Source organism: Hyperolius riggenbachi, chromosome 8 (genome assembly GCF_040937935.1).
Source record: "Hyperolius riggenbachi isolate aHypRig1 chromosome 8, aHypRig1.pri, whole genome shotgun sequence".
NCBI lineage: Eukaryota > Metazoa > Chordata > Amphibia > Anura > Hyperoliidae > Hyperolius > Hyperolius riggenbachi.
In genome coordinates, this window is record NC_090653.1 from 23,199,622 (window position 1) to 23,226,344 (window position 26,723).

The 26,723-nt window shown below is 43.9% G+C and overlaps 1 protein-coding gene and 1 long non-coding RNA gene across 5 annotated transcripts in view; one reads left to right on the forward strand and one right to left on the reverse strand.

Annotated features, from left to right (window-relative positions):
- The window catches only part of LOC137528648 (uncharacterized), a 211,431-nt gene that overhangs the window by 96,952 nt on the left and 87,756 nt on the right, over positions 1–26,723 (forward strand). For all 4 annotated transcript variants that reach the window (XR_011023453.1, XR_011023450.1, XR_011023452.1 and 1 more), the window contains exon 3: positions 15,452–15,591. This is a non-coding gene — a long non-coding RNA (uncharacterized lncRNA). The remainder of the gene's footprint in view (positions 1–15,451; positions 15,592–26,723) is intronic.
- The window catches only part of LOC137528644 (sodium/hydrogen exchanger 2-like), a 66,277-nt gene that overhangs the window by 3,432 nt on the left and 36,122 nt on the right, over positions 1–26,723 (reverse strand). Inside the window, exons 7-11 of the mRNA XM_068250056.1 lie at positions 24,509–24,579; positions 23,127–23,288; positions 15,477–15,579; positions 6,738–6,866; positions 861–927 (exon numbers count right to left, since the gene is read on the reverse strand). Of these exons, the coding sequence (XP_068106157.1) occupies positions 861–927; positions 6,738–6,866; positions 15,477–15,579; positions 23,127–23,288; positions 24,509–24,579 (532 nt within the window). The remainder of the gene's footprint in view (positions 1–860; positions 928–6,737; positions 6,867–15,476; positions 15,580–23,126; positions 23,289–24,508; positions 24,580–26,723) is intronic.

The window sequence follows — 26,723 nt, forward strand, 5'->3', positions numbered from 1 at the left end:
GACAGAAGGGGGGAGGGGGGTTCTGATTGAAGCCCCAGGTAAGTGAAACTTTTTTTTTCCCAGTTCCCTTTAAAAATTGCTTGCGGTTACAGTGTAATGGAGAGGGGAGGGGGGTGATGGGGGTGGGGAATTGTGGTACAAGAATAAGGACATGTAATGCACGTTACATCATTTAGCGATTTCCCGCTAAAGGAAATGTCGCTTCCATTAAAGGTCAACTGAAGTGAGAGTGAGGCTGACCTATTTATTTTCTTTCAAACAATACTAATTTCCTGGCAGTCCTGTTGATCTTTCTTACATCAACAGTGGCTGAATCAAACACCTGAAACTAGCATGCAGCGAATCCTGACCCACTTCAGTCAGAGACATCTGATCTGCATGCTTGTTCAGGGCGTATGGCTGGAAGTATTAGAGGCAGAGGAGCGGCAGGATAGCCAGGCAATGGGCATGGTTTAAAAGGAAATGCATATGGCAGCCTCCATATCCCCTCATTTCAGATTTCCTTTAACAAGTTGCTATAAAGTGGACTAGAACAGACTATTTTGAACAAAAGACACTGAACTTATGTTATCAACGCTGATGTTGTTTTGTTGTGAGTTCCTTGCACGTTTATCCATTTATCTATTGTGCAGCGCTGCGTAATATGTTGGCGCTATATAAATACAATAAATAATAATACGGGGATTGGAAGAGCTGTACAGTCTCCTGCCGGCGATTATACAGCTTCTGTGTCACCGTTATACGGTTCTCCCAAGGCCGGTATATATGGGCTGATCTCACTACGGACAGGGATGGAGGCTGAACTATCACTATTGGGTGGAGCAGTCCTCAGTGTTGCCTCGTCTCCTCTCCAGACTTACCAGTTAATGAGCGGAACAGTCTCTTCCGATTCTGTGTCCCGCCGCCGGCCAGCGCTGAGTCCACGCTCTGCAGAGATGACAGAAAGTGTCGTAAGTGAAGCAGAGTGTTCTGCACACGTAGATAGGCACCGGGTATAACACGTTAGAAGTCTTTACCGAAGCAAACATGCAGAGAAATATACCTTACACAACCATCAGGTAATGCAGCTTACATAGAACAGAGAGAATACAGGAAATCACAATACCATAGAGATCATCACCTCACTTTACAGACAGTGACATCTTGTGGTTGCTTTACTATACTGCAGTTTAACTAATAATGTTATTACCAACAGTAAGAATGTTGACGAATGAGCTCCAGAGTGGAACTATTTACGGTAGTAACTGTGAAATCTAATCACAGAATGAGCACACATACCACCTCAGCTGTGTAAATGCATCTATAACCCCCATTCAGGCAGAGGGATTTTTAGATATAAGAATGAGTTTTGTAAGATTAACCCATTCGCGTTCCGTCGTTTTCACGTGAGAAATGTTCACCTCCCATTCATTAGCCTATAACTTTATCACTACTTATCACAATGCACTGATCTATATCTTGTTTTTTCCGCCACCAATTAGGCTTTCTTTGGGGGGTACATTTTGCTAAGAGCCACTTTACTGTAAATGCATTTTAACAGGAAGAATAAGAAAAAAATGGAAAAATTCATTATTTCTCAGTTTTTAGCCATTATAGTTTTAAAATAATACATGCCTCCATAATTAAAACTCACGTATTGTATTTGCCCATATGTCCCGCTTATTACACCATTAAAATTATGTCCCTATCACAATGTATGGCGACAATATTTTATTTGGAAATAAAGGTGCATTTTTTTCTATTTTGCATCTGTCACTATTTACAAGTTTAAAATAAAAAAATATAGAGATATTTCATCTTTACATTGATATTTAAAAAGTTTAGACCCTTAGGTAAATATTTACATGTTTTTTTTTTTTATTATTGTAAAGGTTTTTTTTTTTTTTTATAGTAAACATTTTATTTGGGTAGTTTTGGGAGGGTGGGAGGTAAACAATAGATTTATAATGTAAATGTGTGTTAATTTTTTTTTTTTTCTTACAGGTGCAGTATTACTTTTTGGCCACAAGATGGCGGCCATGAGTTTGTTTATATGACGTCACTCTAAGCGTAACACGCGCTTAGAGTGACGCATCGGGGAGGGAACAGCCAGAAAAAGCACATCTGCCGAGAGAAGCTGTTGCTTTTTCAGCGGGGGAGAGGAATCAGTGATCGGGCTCCATAGCCCGATACATTGATTCCGTGGCTACCGAATCCGCGGCCGGGAGTGCGCGTGCACGCGCGCGATCGGCCGCAGGAGCGCATGGTAGCGCGCATGGTTCCTGGACGTAGAAACTACGGCCAGGAACCAAAATAGGTTAATGTTGTTTTTTCAGAATACATAAAACAAAAGGAAAATAGTTCCTTCAAAGACTGACACCTGCCTGCCCTCTCCAAGTTAAGGTGGCCACACACCATACAATTTTTAAACTATCTGTTCAATTAAGTAACATTTCAAAAATCTGAATCCAATGTACCAAACACCTATGTTCAATTTTGTCCCCAATTATGATAAAAATGATTGGAAAATCAGAGAAAATCACTAGGGTGTGTATATTAATAAATTGACAATCTAACACACACCATACAATCTTTAGAAAGATTGAACAAAAATATCTGGCATTCCGGATCGATAAAAGAAAACTGGAAATACGATCGGATTTTTCATTCGAATGAAAAAAAAGCTTTCGATTTTTTCGGGGATCCGATCATATTTATCGAATTGCCGTAAAATCGGATCATTTTATTGTATCGTGTGTGGCCACCTTTAGTCTGAACCCTCTGCCCCTCCCCTAAGTCACATGGGCACACAGAGGCATTCAGTGATTGCTCTGTAGCCACGCCTCCCTGTTGATTCATAGCCTGTCGTGGCTGTCAGGCTATAATAAGGGGTGTGGCTTCACACTGACTGGAGGAGGCAGTGAGCAGGCAGTACAGGATTGCTGAGGAGGAGATGAGCACCTGTGAACTGGTGCAAAACTTTCATGTGTCATTTATTTTAAGCGTACCCAAACTCTTGCACAGCACACAATAAAAAGAAATTCACTTATCTGTGTTTTGTGTTTGTTGAGCCAGATTAAAGTGCCTAATTAGTTCTTACCACCCATACAGTAGACACTGGGGCTTAACCCTTTCAGTGCTCCCTGGAAATGTAAACCAAGTTCTCTGTCTCCAGCGCTGCTCACTACTTCCGCTAATAAGACAGAGAAGCCTAGCAGCGCGTGGAGCCTGGAAGGAAGTGAGGTTTCACTTCGGCCACTTCCCGCTGCAACAAATCTCTGCAATAGAGGTGGGAGAACAAGGGGGTGGGGCCTGAGGGGGAGTGAGAAGTCTGGTTCCCCTCCCTGGGGGTGTGTCCCAGTGTGCCCACTGCTCCCCTCTCCTTTACTGTAGTTTCCCCAGCTTGCCAAAGCTTTTCGGGAATGTGGGGCACCTATACCAGGCTTTCTATACTGGGGGCACCTATGCCTGGCTACCTATACTGGGGGCACCTATACCTGGCTACCTATACTGGGGGCACCTATACCTGGCTACCTATACTGGGGGCACCTATGCCTGGCTACCTATACTGGGGGCACCTATACCTGGCTACCTATACTGGGGGCACCTATACCTGGCTACCTATACTGGGGGCACCTATACCTGGCTACCTATACTGGGGGCACCTATACCTGCCTATCTATGCTGGAGGCACCTATACCTGGCTACCTATACTGGGGGCACCTATACCTGCCTATCTATGCTGGAGGCACCTATACCTGGCTAACTATACTGGGGGCACATATAACTGGCTACCTATGCTGGGGGCAAATATACCTGGCTTTCTATACTGTGGGCACATATATCTGGCTAGCTATACTGGGCTTAGGCGTCAGGAAGGGTGTATGTGCGTGAGGGGAGATGAGTAGGCGTTAGGGGGGAGGATTCTGTGTGAGAGTAAGGTTAGGTTTATCTATAGTAAAATATTGGTTTTTAATAAAGAGAACCAGAGAGGAAGCACCCTCATGTATTTTACCATATATATCAGTGTGAACATTAGAGAAAACACCTACCCTGCTCTCAGTTTCATTATTCACTGCTCAGCTTGCTTGTTATTAGCCCTGATAAAATCCCCCTCTGAGCATTCAGTCTGTCTTTGCTCAGGAATCATTGTAGCTGAGCCAGAAGGGGGCAGGCTTGGGCTTGAAAAGACATCAGAGAAGACAGGCTCAGCTATAATGATTCCTGAGCAAAGCCTGACTGAATGCTCAGTCGAGGGATTTTATCAGGGTTGTTAACAAGCAGGCTGAGCAGTGAAGGATGAAACAGAGAGCAGGGTAGGTGTTTTCTCTAATGTTCCCACTGATATATATGGTAAAATACATGAGGGTGCTTCGTCTCTGGTTCTCTTTAATACTGATATTTATGATCTTACTTTACACTTTCCCCGCTCTTCCATGTTTCACAGATAAGTGACGCTTTTTGTGGTACTTTGCGTATCAGGGGTGTGTTCTTTTAATGTACTAGTTTGGACTGGTTGTGGTTTGCAATGGGTCCACAGGCTGTACAATCGTTGGATCTGGAAGAGCGTATTGTGTTAAGAAAATGAAAGCTTGTTGGCGGTACGTTTTTTTTTTTTATGGCTGATTTTAAAAAAAAAGAAAAACTTATTTACACCAATAATAAATAGGTTTGCAGCCTGTTTTCTGGCAGACGTGTTGCTGTGTTTTATTATGCAGTTAGATATTGTTAGAGTCATATGACGTGTATGTATACGTATATAGTGTATCGCACATGCATTCCCCATGTAAGATTCTCTACAGGGCTGATGTAAATGTTAAAAGCACCTAGAAGAAATTATCCCACTATGCTGGCTGACTTGTGGTGTTGTGTTGCCATCTAGTGGGCAGAGGATGACATGCACTACATTGAATGTTCCTATTAGTGCTGCTTGGAGACCCCTTTTCAAAATCCGGATTGACCCGGATCTGGATATCCGGATGCGACCTTTTGGGTATCCGAATAGAATCGGATATCCGACCCCAGTATCTGGGATATCCGGGCAAATTCGGATATCTGGATAGAAAAAACGGAAGTGGCCTTTAAATTGCTTTAAAAACTATTTTAGGGTATATGAGGCATGTAGCATCATTATTTTTTAAAGGGAAACACTAATTGATGATGTGGGGACTTAAACACCCTTCCCCCCCCCCCAAAAAAAAAAAAACTGGCTGCCAATTAACATCAGGCCTAGTTTCCAGACAGCGGTCGTGCAGCCCACGTTGTGTCCAAAGTCCAATCGCACAACTGGGACATCAGTTTTCAGCCAAGACACCTCCAAAAAATTACGCAGCAATTGTGTTTTGGGTTAAATAAAGGTGGTAGAAAGTGAAGTCCGCACGATGTCGGTAGAATCAATATGGCTTTATTCAATCGTTACACATAACAAGCTAAAAGCCAGCACCACATGCTGACATGTTTCGGGCGTTACACGCCCTTAATCATAGCATAGGCGCACATGAGAAAGGGTGACTCCTATATAGAGTAAGGTTACACCCGATACCACATGCTCAATAGACCCCACCCACAAAGAAAAGTGCATATAAAACAATGGGGGGAGAAAAGGACACACAGAAAATCCCCACACTGAAATAATCTATTACATAAAAGCATTATAAGAAGCATAAGAATGTAAATGCATGCGATTAAGCACCATATAACATCAGGCAGCATGAGTTAAATCCTCTTCATGAAATTCAAGAGATTCAAAATTTAAACATATATAATCATGTGTAAACAAAAGACAAAGGTGGTCATTTGATCCACTCTAAGTGACTGTGTTGAGGTCCCATCTTGCATTAAGCCCTCCCGGTGAGCGTGTCCCTAATTGGAAAATCCAGGGTATTGAGCGTGTCCTAAGGCCTGTGAGAGGGGGGGACGTTTACAAACGTCTCCTTACCAGGGAGGCCTATTGGATTTTCCTCAACACAGTGGATTTTCCTCATGTGGATGATGCTAGGATAGGGGGAGGAGCTTGCTCAGTCTAGCCAGGCTGCATCTGACACCAGGGACGGATCTAGACCAAGTTGCCCCAAGTTGCGCCTGGGGCAAGGTCAGGTTTTGGCGCCTAAACTGCCATTCCCCATCCAAATTTTGCCGCCTTTTTAAGAATTCAACAAACTGCGCCTGGGGCAAGAGACCCGCTTGCCCCCCCCTAGATCCGTCCCTGTCTGACACAGGTAGTTAGCTCTGCAGACTCAGTCAGCCAGGTCATAACAATGAGTAAAGCAACCATGGTTTATGTGCAATGTACAAGATTTTGTGAATCACAAATTAGGATCCTTTCCCTTCAATATGCATTACATAGACATAAACGTGAACTAATCTTGCAGGTCTGTGCATCAGAATGTTGCTGCCATCTTGTGGTAAATTAGTAGAACTATTATTTTTTGCACAGATGATAAAATATTAAGGTGGCAATACGTCAGACGACTTGGCAGCTGATCAACTATCCGATTCAATGATTATAATGAAAATAATAAAAATTGGTTCTGCCAAGAGCAGGCTCAACTAACTGGACATGATGCAAGATGCCGGGCCGTCGTGGTCGATCAGGTGTGTGGCGGTTCCAAAGAGTGATATCGGGATGAGCGACAAATGCAACAGAATCCCCTGGCGCTGCTCCCCCTAGTGTAAAATATGTGTCCTTTAATGCCTGCATTGGCTTCCATGTCCTGTGGAATCGCAGACAGTGAACAGATATTGCACAGATCTCATACCTGCTTCCTGTAGGGCTGCTCATACTTGCTGAGGCTGATCCGCAGGCTCTGCTGTCTCCTGATGAGGATCTCTTTAGCTTGTGCTGCTCCGGTGTCTGCAGTCAGAGTGTGGCGGCTGTATGCTGGAGTCTGTCCATGCATAAACATTATAAATCATAAGGTGCACCTGCTGGTGATACAGTATAGACAGACAGATAGATAGCTAGATAGATAGATGATGAACTCAATTTTTTGCATAAATGTAATTTTGCATTGAAATTAATAAATACGGTGTGACGATGTAATGCAAAATTTCTGGCAATTTTGTAATTCATTTTATAATTACGCATTAATTAACTGGTTGGCGATCGATCCATGCCAATTGGCATGAAGTCCTGGTGTGGGGTTTTGCAGGAGATCGCGCGCGTCGATGCGCATGTATCTGTGCTTGAATGACGGAGCTCCTCCCCGCCATCAGTCTCCCAGTGGCGATCGCCGCTAGGAGACTGTTAGACAGCGAAACCGCCATCTATTTACATTGTACAGCGCTGCGATCTATGGCAGCGCTGTACTGGGGACAACCATGTGACACTCAGCTGTCCCCTGGGGAGACTCAGGAGCGATCAGCTTTTATAGGCTGATGTCTATGAAAGCCGATCACTGGGATTGGCTGGTGGGTATTAAAAAAAATAATAATAAACTAAACTGGCTTCATGAACCCCACAGGCCGTTACACTGGAGGCTAAATGAATCATTATTACAAGACAAAATCCTCTTTACCAAACTTACAGATGAGTTGCGATCATATTTCGCTATCAATAATGGTTCAGTAGCTTCACAAGGCATCCTCTGGGAATCTCACAAAGCCTTTATCAGAGGGATCTTCATTGCCGAAGGTACTAGGCGAAAGAAAAACTGCACTCAAAAACTCCTGGCCCTTCAAACCTCTCTCGCCAAAGCCCAATCAACTTACAAAACTCACCCTACCCAGGAGCATTTCTCCCTTATGCAACAACTAAAACTAAACATACGTACCCTTCAAACCACCCAAATTGAGAAAAGCCTACGCTGGACAAGACAGCTCTTCTTTGAAAGAGGTAACAAACCCCATACTATTCTAGCACGCAAACTTAACCCAAGGAGTTCGCAACAGGCGGTCCACTCTGTGAAAGATCCTGAAGGCAACATACACTATGACCCACGTAAAATCGCACAGTTGTTTTCTGACTATTACCAAAAACTATACAATCTCCCAGACCAATCCTCTGACCCTTCTTTCTTAGATAAAGTAGATGCCTTTTTAATGCCACTCAAACTTCCCCGTCTTACTGAAGAACAATCCAAACAACTAAATTCCCCGATTACAGTGGACGAGATCCAAGAAGTCCTCAAACATCTTCCCTCCTCTAAAAGCCCGGGCCCAGATGGGCTACCCTATCTCTACTATAAAAAATTCCAGGAAGTTCTTCTCCCGCATTTGACCACCCTTGCAAACAAAATGCTAGAAGGTGAAAAAACCCCGTCAACCATCCTCAATTCCTTAATCACCGTCATACCTAAAGAGGGTAAGGATCCACAACTCCCCCAAAGCTATCGACCCATCTCCCTTCTAAACTCTGATCTAAAAATAATCACTAAGACTCTAGCTAACCGCCTCAACCCCATATTGGTTTCCTTAATAAATAATGACCAAGTCGGCTTTATTAACGGTCGTCAAGCAGGGGACAACACAAGGAGAGCAATTAACCTAATATCCCTTATGAACAGATCAGGGAAGCCTTCTCTGCTCCTAAGTTTGGATGCAGAGAAGGCTTTCGATAGACTCTCCTGGCCCTTTCTTTTCAGAGTCCTCCACCATCAGGGATTCCAAGGCCCATTCATATCCATCCTCCGACTTCTATACTCTTCTCCTTCCACCACAATTAAATTGCCATTCGCTCCGTCCACCCCACTCCATATTCGCAATGGCACAAGACAAGGTTGCCCCCTCTCCCCTCTCCTATTCGCCATCAGCATCGAACCATTAGCGTCTGCAATCAGAATAAATCCTGATATACAAGGTATAAAGCAAGGAAGTTCTGAGTTCAAGATCTCTCTGTTTGCAGATGATGTCCTCCTCACCATAACGCAGCCCTTAGTCTCCCTACCGGCCCTACATTCAACTATTAAAACCTATGAATCTATATCAGGTTTCAAATTAAACCAAGACAAGACTGAAGCCCTCCCAATCAAAATCCCACCTGATCTATTAGACATTTTAAGGACCCACTACTCATACAACTGGCGGACAAAGACTTAGGGATTCACCTTTCAACAACTTACTCTTCCCTGTACAAATATAACTTCCCTCCACTAATAAACCGTATCCTTCAGGACCTTCATAAGTGGACCTCCTACAAAATTTCTTGGCTAGGCAGAATCTACTCGTTAAAAATGAACATCTTGCCACGTCTCCTCTATCTATTCGAAACCCTCCCGGTCAGAGTCCCCTCACCTCAGCTGTCTAGGTTGCAGTCTGAATTCTTGAAATTTGTCTGGAATCACCAACGACCCAGAGTTTCCAGATCAGTTCTCCTCTCCCCAAGAGAACAAGGTGGTCTAGCTCTCCCCTATCTGAAATTATATTACCAGGCTGCACACCTTAGACAGCTGACTGAGTGGTCCGATCTAACAGTTTTTACAAAGTGGGGTCTTATCGAAGCAACTAGTGTCTCCCCAATCTCCCTAGCCGCTTTGATTTGGTCAGACCCACATCCTAACCTCCCTATGGCTAGTCTCCTGCCCACTATATCCTTCACCCTGAGTGTCTGGAGATCAGTTGCTCGATCGGCACTATTACGATCAAAACCTTCACCGCTATGCCCCATTTTGGGAAATCCAGCTTTCCCCCCAGGGATGCACGCTCCCTTTAAAACAAGATGGTACTATCAAGGGTTCTTCAACCTCCGAAACTGGATTCATCAACCCTCAGGCACAATTATTGATAAATCTGCTTTGGTGGATAAACTCACATTTACTCCTCAGACACTCATGGATTATAATCAAATTAGCCACTTCCTTCACCATAGCTTTCCCAAATCTTCAATAACCTCACAACTCTCCCCCTTTGAACGCCTCTGCATACACCGAGGACATCAGAAAGGTCTCATTTCACGAATCTACTCGCTTCTCCAATCTAAATCAAGCTCTCATATACCCATGCATGATTATATGACCAAATGGGAATCTGCCTTGTCCACTTCCATTTCACTAGAGGACTGGGAAGATATCTGGAATAACGCTAAACTCTCCTCTATCTGCATACAAACTAGGGAAAATATATATAAAATCTTGTTCCGATGGTACTTGACCCCAGATACCCTCTCACACATTTACCCCAACACCTCGGACTTATGTTGGAGGGGATGTGGCGAAAAAGGCACTATTGAACATATCTTCTGGTTCTGCCCTATAATAGCCCCCCTATGGCAGGATATTCAATCCCTAATCTCTGACCTTTCTGGTGTACTCATTCCTTTAGATCCCCTACAAATGCTCCTAAGCAAACCTATCCCCGACATCAATAAGCACACCATGCAATTGATTACCCATGTTTTAACAGCCACCAGACTATCCATAGCCAAAGCTTGGAAAAATATTGCTCCCCCAACATTATCGGATGTAAAGAATAAGGTAAACTGGGCTAGAACGATGGAGCAAATGACAGCATCCCTAAGAGACACCGGCAGCAAATTCCATAAAATTTGGGACCAATGGCCATACACGCCCTCAGACTACAACCCTCCTTAGATACTCTACGTGATTGAGAAAACCCAGCCTGAGACCCCCCAACCACACATTCGATATAACAGGCTCTCCAACCTAAAATAGAGGCCCACTCATTCATTCATTCATTCATTCATTCACTCCTAAATCCATACGTATATGCTAGACTTAGCCATGTGGCTTGTCGACCAATGTGATTCCCTTTATAATCTTTAGATATCTAGTGTTTCTTTAAGGCTATGCTTCAAATAGTCACTGCGAACTCCCTGAAAATGTTCCACATATAGTCATAGGCTTTATCAACCCCCCCAATACGTAAGAATACTTACCGGGACTACCTGAACTTATCTGCCATTACTCACCAAACATCAAGAAACCACTACGAAAAACTCTTATTCCCCGTTTATTCTAATCTTGATTATCTCAACATGAAGAAATGCCTTTGACAATTGTAAAATGTTTTCTAATTTTCTACGATGTTAAAAGTTTACTCTTCTGTTTAATAACAATAAAAAAAAGTGAAATAAAAAATAATAATAATATTTATTAAAAAAACAAAAATAAATAAACATGTCGGCAGGGATCAGAGCCCACCAACAGAAAGCTCTGTTGGTGGGCAGAAAAAAGGTGGGGGGGAAATCACTTGTGTGCTAAGTTGTGCGGCCCTGCAGCTTGGCCTTAGGCCCCGTTCACATCTGAGCGGGGAATCGCGCGATTGCCACTCACCGCAAACTGCTAGCGTTTTTTAAAACCGCTTAGCACATGTAATCCTATGGCAATGTTCTCACTGCCGTGATTGCGGGCATTTTGCGATTAGCGATAATTGCAAACGCGATACCTGCAGCGTTTGGGTGGCGATTCTTGAGCGATCGCGATTGGCATGTATAGAACCGCTAATAGCGATCACTCCCAAAACGTTACTGTGTCCAATGATTTTTCATTTATGCAAAATGCACATGAGCATCCCTACCCCTGGATCCAGATCACATGTCATATCATGTGATCGGGACCCAGAAGACATGTCATATCATGTGATCGGGACCCAGAAGACATGTCATATCATGTGATCCGGACCCAGAGGACACGTCATATCATGTGATCCGGACCCAGAGGACATGTCATATCATGTGATTGGGACCCAGAAGACATGTCATATCATGTGATCCGGACCCAGAGGACATGTCATATCATGTGATCGGGACCCAGAAGACATGTCATATCATGTGATCCGGACCCAGAGGACATGTCATATCATGTGATCCGGACCCAGAGGACATGTCATATCATGTGATCGGGACCCAGAAGACATGTCATATCATGTGATCCGGACCCAGAGGACATGTCATATCATGTGATCGGGACCCAGAAGACATGTCATATCATGTGATCCGGACCCAGAGGACATGTCATATCATGTGATCGGGACCCAGAAGACATGTCATATCATGTGATCCGGACCCAGAGGACATGTCATATCGTGATCCGGACCCAGAGGACACGTCCTATCATGTGATCCGGACCCAGAGGACACGTTCTATCATGTGATCGGGACCCAGAGGACACGTCCTATCATGTGATCGGGACCCAGAAGACCGGTAATATCATGTGATCGGGACCCAGAAGACATGTCATATCATGTGATCCGGACCCAGAAAACATGTCATATCATGTGATCGGGACCCTGAAGACATGTCATATCATGTGATCGGGACCCTGAAGACATGGCAAATCATGTGATCGGGACCCTGAAGACATGTCATATCATGTGATCGGGACCCTGAAAACATGTCATATCATGTGATCGGGGCCCTGAAGACATGTCATATCATGTGATCGGGACCCTGAAGACATGTCATATCATGTGATCGGGACCCAGAAGACATGTCATATCATGTGATCCGGACCCAGAGGACACGTCATATCATGTGATCGGGACCCAGAGGACACGTCATATCATGTGATCGGGACCCAGAAGACACGTCATATCATGTGATCGGGACCCAGAAGACACATCATATCATGTGATCGGGACCCAGAAGACATGTCATATCATGTGATCGGGACCATGAAGACATGTCATATCATGTGATCGGGACCATGAAGACATGTTCTATCATATGATCGGGACCCTGAAGACATGTCATATCATGTGATCGGGACCATGAAGACATGTCATATCATGTGATCGGGACCCAGAAGACATGTCATATCATGTGATCGGGACCCAGAAGACATGTCATATCATGTGATCGGGACCCAGAAGACATGTCATATCATGTGATCGGGACCCAGAAGACATGTCATATCATGTGATCGGGACCCTGAAGACATGTTCTATCATGTGATCGGGACCATGAAGACATGTCATATCATGTGATCGGGACCCAGAAGACACATCATATCATGTGATCGGGACCATGAAGACATGTCATATCATGTGATCGGGACCCAGAAGACATGTCATATCATGTGATCGGGACCCAGAGGACACGTCATATCATGTGATCCGGACCCAGAGGACACGTCATATCATGTGATCCGGACCCAGAGGACACGTCCTATCATGTGATCCGGACCCAGAGGACACGTCATATCATGTGATCGGGACCCAGAAGACATGTCATATCATGTGATCCGGACCCAGAGGACACGTCAGAAGTTCAGTGCCGCTGCCGTGGGTGGAGGAGAAGCCAATTCAGTCATCCGGACAGGTACAGGTGCCCATACATCAGAAGATTATGGGCAAATTCGACAAAGAGACAAATTTATTTCTAATCAAATCTGATTAGAGATAAACTTGATTCTTTGCTGAAGCTGACCATATACTGCAGGCCAATTCCCATCCGATTTCAGCATGAAATCTCCAGGGAATCGGCCAAGCCAGCCGTGTATGCACCGCCGCTGCCCCCAATGTATAAATGTACCCCCCATGTGTGCATTTATACATTACCTGTCCTGTGTCAGCCTCTACGCGGTGTCCGTCCATCTCCGGGTGGCTCTCCATACACGCCACTGGTGCATAGCGTCTGACGTCAGAATCTATGCGCAGATGTCAGACGCTATGCGCCAGTGGTATTTACGGAGAGCCGCTTGGATGTTACAGACACCGCGCAAAGGCTGCTACAGGACAGGTAATGTATGAATGCACACAGGGGGGGGGGGGGGGGGTACTTTTATACATTAGGGTGGGCAGCGGCGGCGGTTTCCTTGTTTCGTCTCAGCCACCGTACCGCAGCACATCCGATCAACCAACTTTGGCCTGACATCTTGCACGAGGCTCAGTTGACTAACGCGACCAATTTTCCCCCAAAATTGGTCGCATCATCGGTCGGCCTGCACTTGCCGGCACCGATTTTCAACCAATTTGATAATAATCAAATTGGTTGGTTGATCAGCCGCCAAAGTCGCCTTATGTATGGGCACCTTAACTATAACAGCTCCCTGCCCGCTCTGCATGGCTGTGCTAGGCAGCTGAGATTAGACAGCACTCGCTGCCCCGACACAAGTTGTCTCAAATGAGACAGCTGATGCATGGCTGTTAAGAGGTTAAAAAGACCTCTCCAGCCCCATCTTAGAAATGCCTACAAGGCACACACCTTTCTGCCCACCCCTTGACCCGGCTACATTGTGACTCTGCTGGACAAATAGAAGGAGGTTTACAGATGAGCTGCAGGAAACACGGAAATTTCAAAGCACCAAAAATAAAGGAATACTGTCAAAACAACTTTTTTTAAATGCTGTATGTTAGTGCACACATTGCCATAAGTACTAGGAGCAGTGTCCTTCCTTACACAGCTCTGCCTCTCTGCTGTAAAATCCTCTGTCAGTTTTACATACAAAAATGTTGGGCCCTGCAGGGCTAGACCATGTTCCTGCACAGGGGTGTTGCTATCAACTGCTCAGTGTATAGTTTAAAGAGACTCTGTAACAAAATTTTGAGCCTTATTTCTTCTGTCCTATAAGTTCCTATACCTGTTCTAATGTGGTCTGGATTACTGCAGCCTTTTCTAGTTGCACTGTCTCTGTAATAAATATTATCTTCTTTCCTCTGTCGGCTCTGTCGGGCTGAGGCTGGAAAGTGTGGAATGTGCAGCACTGCTTGTCATTGGCAGAAGCTTTACACACCCCCTCCAAGCTCTGCCTGAGTCACACAGTAAGCTAGTTCTCAGCCTATCACACTCTGGTTAGAAGCCAGTCTTTTGTTTGTAAACAGTGCTGCGTAATATGTTGGCGCTTTATAAATACAATAAATAAATAAAATAAATAATAAATAAACACTGCCTAAAACTGTTAATTACAAGCCAGGATTGCAGCAAGGAGAGGCAGAAACAGCACAGAGGGGCCCAGGAGAACAATGAATAGAATGATATGCTTTTTATTGTAATAATTTTAGAGTACAGATTCTCTTCAATAATAACCTTGCTGGAAGAATTTTATTCAGACGGTGGTAAGGGGGTTAAAGATTCCAGCAATGTGTGTTCCTTGTCTTCTGTTCTCTGACTGATAAAGATCCTGATAATGTGTTAGTAAACAGCATCTCTCCCTCTCAGCACTGCACCACATAGCAGCCTACAAAGCAGATGCAGCCAGGAGTGAAAAGTCACAAGCAAGCCAGTCAGTCAGGAATAGTACATACACATCTCCCTGCTAGTTACATTACAGCAATATTCCAGCACATCTAGTTACCTGTTCCCTACTCAGATCAGCCTTCTCCTCCTCAGACTCTCCTGCATGCTGTGACACAGTGAAGTATATTTGTGAGCTGTGTGAGGAATGAGGGGTGATTTTTAAGCAGGGAGAGAGACCTGGGTGAATAAATAAAGTGCCCCTAGCACTAGTGGTAATGTGTACCCTAATATAGAGTAATATAAAAAGTTGTTTTAATTGATAGTATTCCTTTAAGCTGGTAAATGTTATTGAAATGTATATGTTACTCCAGACTCGATGAGTAATCCTCGTTCTTTCTGCAGTCCTAGGATTGGCCGGATGTCTCACCGTTTTCCTTATGCGGTATAAATTCCTGGCTAATATCTTCTGGATGGTGTCCAGTTCCTGGGCAGACATGTCCTCCTTGGTGGGCGACCGCTTGTGGCATTTACTGAAATATACGGTAAGGGAAGAATTACAGCCACTTCTGGTTCACATCACAGCAAATCATATCACAGGTCAGAACAACTAAAGGCACTGGCTGCATCACTCTTTAAGTGGAAATCAGGAAGAAAGCGAAAAGGACCAAAATTAGCAACAGGGCTGTTTTTAGCGCAAGCAATTTAGGCAGTTGACTAGGACACCACCTCTTCGAGGGGCACTAGAGAACTACATATTTCTTCTAGTTTTCCTGTGTTTTGTGATATTTCTGCATTTTAAAATTGCTCTGTAGATCAATGGCAATGCCCATGTATGGTCATACCTCCCAACTTTTTGAGATGAGAAAGAGGTACAGTTTAAGACACGCCCCTGCCATACCTCTAGTCACAATGCGGCCACACCCCTAGTCCCGCATACCATAAAAAATTCATAAGAAAAGCATGTAATTTTAAAATTCAAACCACACTGGTCCTTTCTATTATCACTAGTTTTTCTTAATTTTAACATTTGAAATTAAGAAATACATCAATTTAAAGGACGTGAATTAAGTATGGAGTCATCTGAACAAATTTTTTCAGTAGAAAAATACATATATTTACATAGATCTGCACATCAGTCCTAAAAGAGGGACAAACGAAAAAAGGAAGAGGGACAGGGTTCCCAAAGAGGGACAGTTTGGAGCTATGATATTGTGTTTTGTGAGAAAAAGCACATGTGATTTTGAAGTTAATCAGCTTAGACAGGAGACTGCAGAGACCAACAGTGCTTTTTAGTAAAATAAACTTCTTTAACCACTTCAGCCTTCAGTCGTTTTCACTTTATGCATCCGAGCAATTTTCACCTCCCATTCATTAGCCTATAACTTTATCACTACTTATCACAATGAACTGATCTATATCTTGTTTTTTCCACCACCAATTAGGCTTTCTTTGGGGGGTACATTTTGCTACGAGCCACTTTACTGTAAATGCATTTTAACAGGAAGAATAAGAAAAAAACGGAAAAAAATCATTATTTCTCAGTTTTCAGCCATTATAGTTTTAAAATAATACATGCCTCCATAGTTAAAACTCACGTATTGTATTTGCCCATATGTCCCGGTTATCACACCGTTAAAATTATCTCCCTATCACAATGTATGGCGACAATATTTTATTTGGAAATAAAGGTGCATTTTTTCCGTTTTGCATCTATCACTATTTACAAGTTTAAAATAAAAAAAAATATAGAAATATTTCATCTTTACATTGATATTTAAAAAGTGTAGACCCTTAGGTAAATATTTACATTTTTTTTTATTGTAATGTTTTTTGTTTTATTTTTTATATTAAACATTTTATTTGGGTATTTTTTGGGAGGGTGGGATGGAAACAGTAGCTTTTATAATGTAAATGTGTGTTGAATTTTATTTTTTTTACTTTTAGTTGTAGTTTTACTTTTTGGCCACAAGATGGCGGCCATGAGTTTGTTTAAATGACGTCACTCTAAGCGTAACATACGCTTAGAGAGACGCATGGGGGACGCAACAGCCAGAAAAAGGGAAGCTTCTGAGAGAAGCTGTCGCTTTTTCTCCGGGGGAGAGGAATCAGTGATTAGGCACCATAGCCCGATTCACTGATTGCCAGGCTAACGAACTGCGGCCGGGAGCGCGCGTGCACGCGCGCGATCGGCCGCAGGATCGCGCGGACGAGCACATGGCCTCCTGGGCATAGCTAGTACGTCCAGGAGGCCAAAGTAGTTAAAGGAACACTATTAAACCAAGTGTTCTAAAATGACAATGTACAAATAACGTCTAACAATAAATGTGTGAACATTTTCCTATTTTTCATGTGAAATATCAGAGGCAAAAGCTTTAATTCGTTGTGTGTAGATTTTAGCTGCATTGGAATGATTGATTTGCAAAGGTGTGTGCCTGCGTTTCAGTATTACATGACCGGTGCTGTTCTTTTCAATTGCATGTCAGACTGCAGAGTTATATGAAAAGCCTTGGGTGTCAGGTTTTACACACATTTACAAACAAGGCACATTTCCTCTGCTCTCCGTGCAGACAGCTCATTTAGAGAGACACAAGCAGCTGCAGTTAAGCTAGTGAGAGCTTTCTCACACATAGGGTTAATAGATGTAAGGAGAGGGATTCCCCCTTCCCCTCATGATTCACAGGCCCATCACCCTCCTCAGCCTGTCCCTATCAGTGAAGTGTGAAAGGAATTTGATAACAGTAAATAAAGAGATACACATTCAAATGTATACACCAATACTTAGCAGCACTTCCCAAACATTTCCTATCTCAATTGAAAATACATGTTAATCAGTAGTGTTCCTTTAACTGTTGTTTTCTAAAGCCCTACCATGAAATAAAGCTATACACAAAGACTTATTAGTTTGAGCTCAAGTACACTTTAGTGAAAGATGCCTGTGAGTTTAATATTTCTTATTGTGTAACAATAGATTCTACCATTTATATTTGAACAAAAATTGCAAAACGCTAGTAGTGAAGAAGGCCCTTTGAAATGTGGGCGCCCATGGAAATAGTGGTATTGAGGGGAATTTTGCTGCCCTATTTATCAAGCAGCCCTGGGTCACTGTGGGCGCCCAGGTTACCCCTCAGTGCCGCAATTTCAATGGGCACCTATGGTGGCACTCGAAAAGATTTTTGATTTTGTTTTCTTTGCACGAGCTTCACCCCTCCTCTGGAATCCTTTGCCACATCTCACCCGTAGCTCCCCAACATTTGATATCTTTACGCACCCTCAAAACTCACTTTTTCCAACAAGAATACACTCTATTTTAGGGCTTAGGCCCGGTTCACATTAGCGGTCGCCGTCCGGAATCGCCGTGCCGGAGCCGGACCGCATGCAGAACGGACGCACGGCATAGCAATGAAAGCCTATGCGTCCGTTCACATGCGTCTGTTTCGTCCGGACCGGATCCGGACTCCGGCATAAGACCCAACATGCGCTATTTTTTGGTCCGGCTCCTCCGGCAGCCGTATCCGGAGCGGAGCCGGACTGCACCATCCGGCCAATACAAACCAATGAGAACCGGAGAGCGCACAACACACTGGCTAAAAATCCGGATGTTCTACCCCAATTCCTATGCGTATTGTAGCGGCGATTTTGGATGGGGACACATGGGCAAGCATTTTGGAGTGGAGCAGCAGTGACTTTAAACGTGCTGGAGATGTTGGCAGTATGTCGGAGGTGGAGGTGAGGTGGAGGTGAGTGCTAAACAGCGGAGGGCCTGATTCCACAGGTCCACCTTCTGCTGACCTCCCAGACCCCAACATTTTTATTCTATTTCTACTATCTTTTGCCAAACGGATCCGGATCGCATCCTGATGAACACCTGATGCAACCTGACCGGATCGGATCCGGATCAGAACCGTACCGTTCCGATCCGGATCCGGTCCGGGTCAGGTCATCCGGTGCGTTTGGCAGAGAACCGCAAGTGTGAACGGGGCCTAATTCACCTTTTGCCCTCTGGCCAAGTTGTACTTTCTACCAGATAACCTTAAACACATTACCTCTTGGTTTGAATACTGTAATCTACCCCTCCTTTTGTTCCCCCCCCCCCCCCCCCCCATTCCTTTAGATTGTAAGCTTGCAAGGGCAGGGCAACCTTGTGTCTTGGATTTTGTTAATATTCATATATATTCATATTAACTCTGCTATTGTTATTTCTGATTCTGTACTTTGTACTGTTTCTGTATTTTGTACCAACTCTCTGTATTTTGTATGTTTGTGTATACCATATCTGTAGTATTTTGTACTCCATGTGTGTTTTTATTACTTTGTACAGCGCCATGGAATTTGTTGGCGCTTTGTAAATCAATAATGATAATCATAGATCAATAATAATACGTTTTCAAGTAAGTTACCATTTCAGCCCGCGGGTTGTTTTCACCTTATGGACGAGATACATTTTCACCTTTTAGCGCTCCTCCCTTTCATTCCCCAAAAACTTTATTACTACTTATCACAACAAAATGATCTACACCTTGTTTTTTTCGCAAAAAATTAGCTTTTCTTTGGGTGGTACATTATGCTAAGTATTATTTTATTTTAACTGCATTTAATGGGAATAATAAGAAAAAATGGAAACAATTCATTATATCTCCGTTTTCGGCCATTATAGTTTTAAAATAATACATGCTACTGTAATTAAAACCAACAAATTTTATATACCCATTTGTCCTGGTTATTAAAACGTTTAAAACATTTCCCTAGTACAATGTATGGTGACAATATTTTATTTGGAAATAAAGGTGCATTTTTTCAGTTTTACATCCATCACTAATTTTAAGCAAATAATTTAATAATAATATACCCTCTTGATATACATATTAAAAAATGTTTAGTCCCTAATGTATGTAGGTGTAATTTTACTATTTGGCCACAAGATGTCCTCACGCGTTATTTGCTATTTGCATACAATAAGCAAGCTAAATATTAAGTAATGCGTAGCTGTGTTACTCGGAAGTGACACAGGCATCTCATTCATGCCGGCTATCACGGGGGCCTAGAGGGGAGATGAATGAATGGGAACTAAGTTCCCATACATTAATCTAATGATCAGCGGTGGAAACGAGCGAGCGGGAGGGAGCGCGGCGACACCATATGAGAATGATCACTGTTTTTAAACAAAAACGGTGATCATTCTCGGCAGACATGCACGGATTGGCTCAGGGGACTTCTGTCCCCTGCCACCAATCCCCCCTGTCACCAGGACCATCGCGGTCTTGGGCTTCCACCCGCAAGATTGCATGCGCAGCTCCACAAACTGCACGGGCATGAGTCTCACGTCCCTGTGGCTTAAGCAGCAACAGCTGTGGACGCGAGGCTCACGTCCGTGCAGCTGAAATGGCTAAATTTGTTGGTACGCACAGCAAAATAGCAATCTGAAAATTTGAATACGAACGCACACAAAAAGGGGGAAAAGACTCACAAACGTTCAAGGAAAAAATACCTAAAAAAATTCTCATTCGTGCATGTGGAAAATTGCAGAATTTGCATTGATAACACTGAGGCTGGGTGCAGTCGCCATCTGGTGGTAACTGGATAATACTGCAGGTTGGGACAATTGCATCATTTCTCTATACTTCCCAAAGCATCATACACACATTAGACGATGACTATTTCACAAGAACCATAATAAAACGATTCTACACGGGGAGAGAGGGGAGGCGGGGCCAGGCGCCCAGAAGTGGAGTGATGTGGGGTCTTCAAGACGGCTTCGTGGGACGAGACACCGCAGGTAAATATAACTTTTCTTTACAGTAGTGCTGCATCCTTTTTAAGAAATTTTTTTTTCCAAAAAGTTTTTTTCACAGAATCCATAATATAGTCTGACTCAGATATACTCTGCATACATCAGAGAATGCAAAACTTTACCACAGAAATTTTAAACCAATCGCAAGACTCGGAAGAACTCAGTTGTATCCAAGTCTTGTGATCGGTCTAAAATGACCTCCGAAGTCCGATTTCCAGTGAAACATTCTGTATTCCCTGATTTGTCCAATACTTCCGAGTTCTGTGATTGGCCTAAGATTTCTGAGTTGCGGTAACGCGACATTGTGATGGATTTCTGAGTGCCAATTTCCGATAACTGCTGCGGAAAACCAATTTCCGATCGGAAACTCGGATATCGGCATTCCGCCAGAATATTCTGACCATCCCCAGTGCGTAGCTTTACCCTCTTCCCTTGTCCACACCTGTCCCACAAACTTGTTTTCTCAGGTTGTAGAGTCAGCCTTAAAAGACAACTAAAGCAAGAAGCCATATTTATTTCCATTAAGGCCCGGTTCACATCTGCGTTCTGAGCCAAAAGGATCCGGTGAGCAGATCCGGTCTCCGCTTCACCGCATCCGGATGGCTCTGTCCGTGGCCCGGTTCACAAAGTGAAAACGGATCTGATCAATGATTGATCGGATCCGTTTTCACTCAGCAATACATACCTAATCTTCTGTAGCAGCCGGCGGTAGAGGCTTCCTCTTCTTCCGATGTGACTACACAGAAGATGGAAGCCTCTACCGCCGGCTGCTACAGAAGATTAGGTATGTATAAACCCTCCCTCACCCACCCGCCCAGCTGCTGCACCCTCCCGTCGCTAGAATCGCGATGGCCAATGTCCCCATCCGTTTCCCATTGCCCCAATGCTGCAGCATTTTTGTCTGGATTCGTTCAGCTGGGCAGAACGGTCCGGAAAATTAGGGCCTGCAGCAATTTTTAGGTCCGGGGACCGGAACGTATCCGTACCAGCGGACACATGTGAATGGATCCATAGGTTAACATTGGATCCTTTCACATCCGTTCCGTTTGTACAGTATACGTTCCGGTTACGTTCCAGAAAAAATGCTAATGTGAACCGGCCCTTAACCACTTCACCACTGAGGGGTTTTACCCCTTAAACACCAGAGCAATTTTCACCTTTCAGCGCTCCTTCCATTCATTCGTCTATAACTTTATTATTACTTATCACAATGAAATGAACTATATCTTGTTTTTTCCGCCACCAATTAGGCTTTCTTTAGGTGGGACATTATGCCAAGAATTATTTTATTCTAAATGTGTTTTAATGGGAAAATAGGAAAAAAATGTGGGAAAAAATTATTTTTCAGTTTTTGGCCTTTATAGTTTTTAAATAATGCATGCTACTGTAATCAAAACCCATGAAATGTATTTTTTTCAGTTTTGCGTCCATCCCTAATTACAAGCCCATAGTTTATAAAGTAACAGTGTTATACCCTCTTGACATAAATATTTAAAAAGTTCAGTCCCTAAGGTAACTATTTATGTATTTTTTTTTTAATTGTAATTTTTTTTTTTTAAATTACAAAAAAAAAAAAAATTGGGGTGTGTGGTAGGTAAGGAGTTAATTTTGTGTGTAAAACTAATTTATTTGTATGTGAAAAATGCTTTAGGGTGTAGTTTTACTATTTGGCCACAAGATGGAGGAAGTACTAGGAGGTGCTTGGAGGAAGTACTAGGAGGCTGGGAACGTTTTTTCTTTCACAATGATCGCGCTGCTTATCGGAGAAGCAGCGGATCATTGCGGGGCTTAGATCAACGAACGGGAATGGATTTTCCCGTTCATTAATCTCCGGGCGAGCGGGCGGCGGCGTGTTTACGAGCGGGAGTGTGCGCTAGAGTGAGCGGGAGCGCGAAAAGTACGCATTTCTCTGTCCCTGGTGGTGAAAGGATGGAAAAAGGGACGGAGAAATGCGTACGCGTGGGGGTAAAGTGGTTAAACAATGCCAGTTGCCTGGCAGCCCTGCCGATCTATCTGGCTGCAGCGGTGTCTGAATAACACCAGAACAAGCATGCAGCTAATCTTGTCAGATCTGACAAAAATGTCAGAAACACCTGATCTGCTGCATGCTTGTTCAGGGGCTATTGCTAAAAGTATTAGAGGCAGAGGATCAGCAGGGCTGCCAGGTAACTGGTATTGCTTAAAAAGAAATAAATATGGCAGCCTCCATATCACTCTCACTTCAGGTGCGAGACCTTCTATGGAGGGTGATGATGTAATGTAGGTAAGTGACCTGTAGTCAGTACTTACCGTCTAGGCGATAATGTGGAGAGTTCGGCCAGTTGCCCGGCTTCGGCCAGCTCGATGGCATGCTTTTTCTCCAGCTTTTCGTAGAGCAGGACGATGCTGGACTTGGGCTGGTGATCTCTCAGCAGGATCCTCCCCAGACATTTATTGTGGAAGTACTCAAACCTGCGTGTGAAATAACAGCTCATTCCTGTGTGCTGCTCCGGCAGAGTCAGTATTACCCACAGGCAGGGATGAAACTAGAGGTGAGCAGAACCTGTGATCGCAGGTGGGACCAGAGCTGTGATACTGACCTCCCCTTCCTCCCATACAGGGGACTATCCTTCAGATCAGGTGTGTTTGTGGCTACACTTGTGGGTGTGACGATCATGATGTACACACGTGTTTTATGATCCCTGTAAGATGGATACCAAGGCCATGAAGGGCACCAGGGAGAAGCAAGGGAAGGGGTGTGAGCATTAGGGGCCCCATCAAAGTTTTGTTGGGGGGCCCATGAATTGTAGTTCCACTGCTGCCCACAGGCAAACCCACATTCCATGGATCCAAATAGCACATGCTGATAGATCTGAGTTGATGCAAATGTGCAGTATCTCACAAAAGTGAAAACCCCTCTCACATTTTTGTAAATATGATATTATATCTTTTCATGGAACAACACTGTTGATAGGACACTTTGCTAAAATGTAAAGTAGTCAGTGTACAGCTTGCATAACAGGGTAAATTTGCTGCCCCACCAAAATAACGCAACAAAAGTAAGTACACCCCTAAGTGAAGAATGTCACAATTCTGCCCACAGTGTCAGTATTTTGTGTGTCCACCATTATTCTCCAGCACTGCTTAACTCTCTTGGGCATGGAGGTCACGAGAGAGTCACAGCTTGCCACTCCTCCATGATGAAGCTGGTGGATGTTATAGATCTTGCGCTCCTCCACCTTCTGTCTGAGGATCCCCCACTGATGCTCAATAGGGTTTAGGTCTGGAGACATGCTTGGCCAATCCAGCACCTTCACCATCAGTTTCTCTAGCAAGGCAGTGGTCATCTTGGAGGGGTGCGATATTATCACACACGCCAGTGACCCCACTGGCTGTAGGCTTGTTTCAGGTGTGACTCCACTGGCTCCTCCCCCAAAATAAACTACTGGCTCCTCCCCCAAAATAAACTCCTTCCTAACACCTAACATCCCCCCAAGATAAACTTCTTTCTTATACCTTGACCTCCCCCCCCCCCCCCCCCCAACATCAATCCCTTCCTGATGACTAGTCTTGGTGGTCCACCTTAAAATCTGAATGATAAGCTATGGAAAGACAGAGGTTTCATCCCATTCCCAACAGTATTATAGACTCATATGAAGGTCACATGACATGTATTGTAGAGAGGATCTTACTTATCCTTCCAGTAGAACTGTCTCCAGTGTCCACAGATGTCCTCAATCCCGGCCACCAGATGGTCCAGAAGCTGCAACAACATGGCGACACCTCATTAGGATCTGTCAGCTCCATATATCTCTATGACTATGTCAACGTTATGGACTTTCGCAATGTTCCTGTACTAAAAGTAAAAAAAAAACCTCAACTTTGACCTGGTTCCAGTTCTGATCACATGTTCTGCAGAGGATAATCAAGTAGAGAAACCATCATGTTACACATTAGGGTTCTGACTGATGGGTCTATGGATGCTTGGGGTATGTGTACCCCAGGGGTTCTGTCTGATGGATTCGGGGGTAGTTGTGGTTCATGTACCCCAGGGGTTTTGTCTGATGGATTCGGGGGTAGTTGTGGTTCATGTACCCCAGGGGTTTTGTCTGATGGATTCGGGGGTAGTTGTGGTTCATGTACCCCAGGGGTTTTGTCTGATGGATTCGGGGGTAGTTGTGGTTCATGTACCCCAGGGGTTTTGTCTGATGGATTCGGGGGTAGTTGTGGTTCATGTACCCCAGGGGTTTTGTCTGATGGATTCGGGGGTAGTTGTGGTTCATGTACCCCAGGGGTTTTGTCTGATGGATTCGGGGGTAGTTGTGGTTCATGTACCCCAGGGGTTCTGTCTGATGGATTCGGGGGTAGTTGTGGTTCATGTACCCCAGGGGTTCTGTCTGATGGATTCGGGGGTAGTTGTGGTTCATGTACCCCAGGGGTTTTGTCTGATGGATTCGGGGGTAGTTGTGGTTCATGTACCCCAGGGGTTCTGTCTGATGGATTCGGGGGTAGTTGTGGTTCATGTACCCCAGGGGTTTTGTCTGATGGATTCGGGGGTAGTTGTGGTTCATGTACCCCAGGGGTTTTGTCTGATGGATTCGGGGGTAGTTGTGGTTCATGTACCCCAGGGGTTTTGTCTGATGGATTCAGGGGGTAGTTGTGGTTCATGTACCCCAGGGTTTTGTCTGATGGATTCGGGGGTAGTTGTGGTTCATGTACCCCAGGGGTTTTGTCTGATGGGTCCATGGGGTATTTGGATAAGAGCTTTAAAAAATAATTCATAAATAAGCAAGAACAAATTAGTATTTTAGTTGATTTAAAAAGAATGGTAAATACATGAAAATAATTTATAAACAATGAAGGTGTAATTCCACATACATGTAATTCCTTCCATTACATGTATTTGTATGAATGGTTATGTGAGATAATCTCTCCAAGGCCTGTAAAATCTTTTCAGAACTGGAAGTAATAGTTGTAAGAAGCAAATGGTGAGCTTCTGAGAGGAACTGACGACGACGTAAGTATCCCCTATTGCCACCTCACTGGCCTGGACTTAAAGAGATTCTGTAACAACATTTTGAGCCTTATTTCTTCTATCCTATAAGTTCCTATACCTGTTCTAATGTGGTCTGTCTTACTGCAGCCTTTCCTAGTTGCACAAAGATCTGTTATATAATCTAATCTTCTTTCCTCTGACGGCTTTGTCGGGCTCAGGCAGGAATGTGCTGCTCTGCTTGTGATAGAATAGAAGCTATACACACCCTCTCCACGCCCCCTGCAGGCTCTGTGTGAGTCACAGACTGAGCTCCTCTCAGCCTATCACAAGCCATGTCTTTTGTTTGTAAACACTGCCTAAAACTGGCAATTACAAGCCAGGATTGCAGCAGGGAGTGGCAGAAACAGCACAGAGGGGCCCAGGAGAACATAATAAATAGAATGGTATGCTTTTTATTGTAAGAATTTTAGAGTACAGATTCTCTTTAATGGGGGACATTTATCAAGAGACAAAATATTGGTAGGATTTTAGAAATCCATGCATAACTGTCTCAGACATATTAAGAAATCACTAGATTTCCTTCTTAAACTGCTCTGAAATAGTAGGAGTTAGGAAGGTTTCTCAGATAGTGCAGTGTGAGGGAAATAGCTGTTGCTGAGGTTACCAATACATCTGCTGTATTGCATCAATGTCCAACATTGGAAGGGTTAAGCACAGAACAGCTTCACAGGATTTAGCAGGGGGGAGGAGCACTTCACAAATCATGCCTAGCCTGCACTGCTGCACAATCTATAGAAGTGCTATTAAGCAGTTTAGGGATGGATTTGCACTTTTGTTAATGTAGTGCAGTTCTAGAAATTCACACTAAACTGCCGCTATTGAATAGGACTTAAAGAAAACCTGAACTGAAA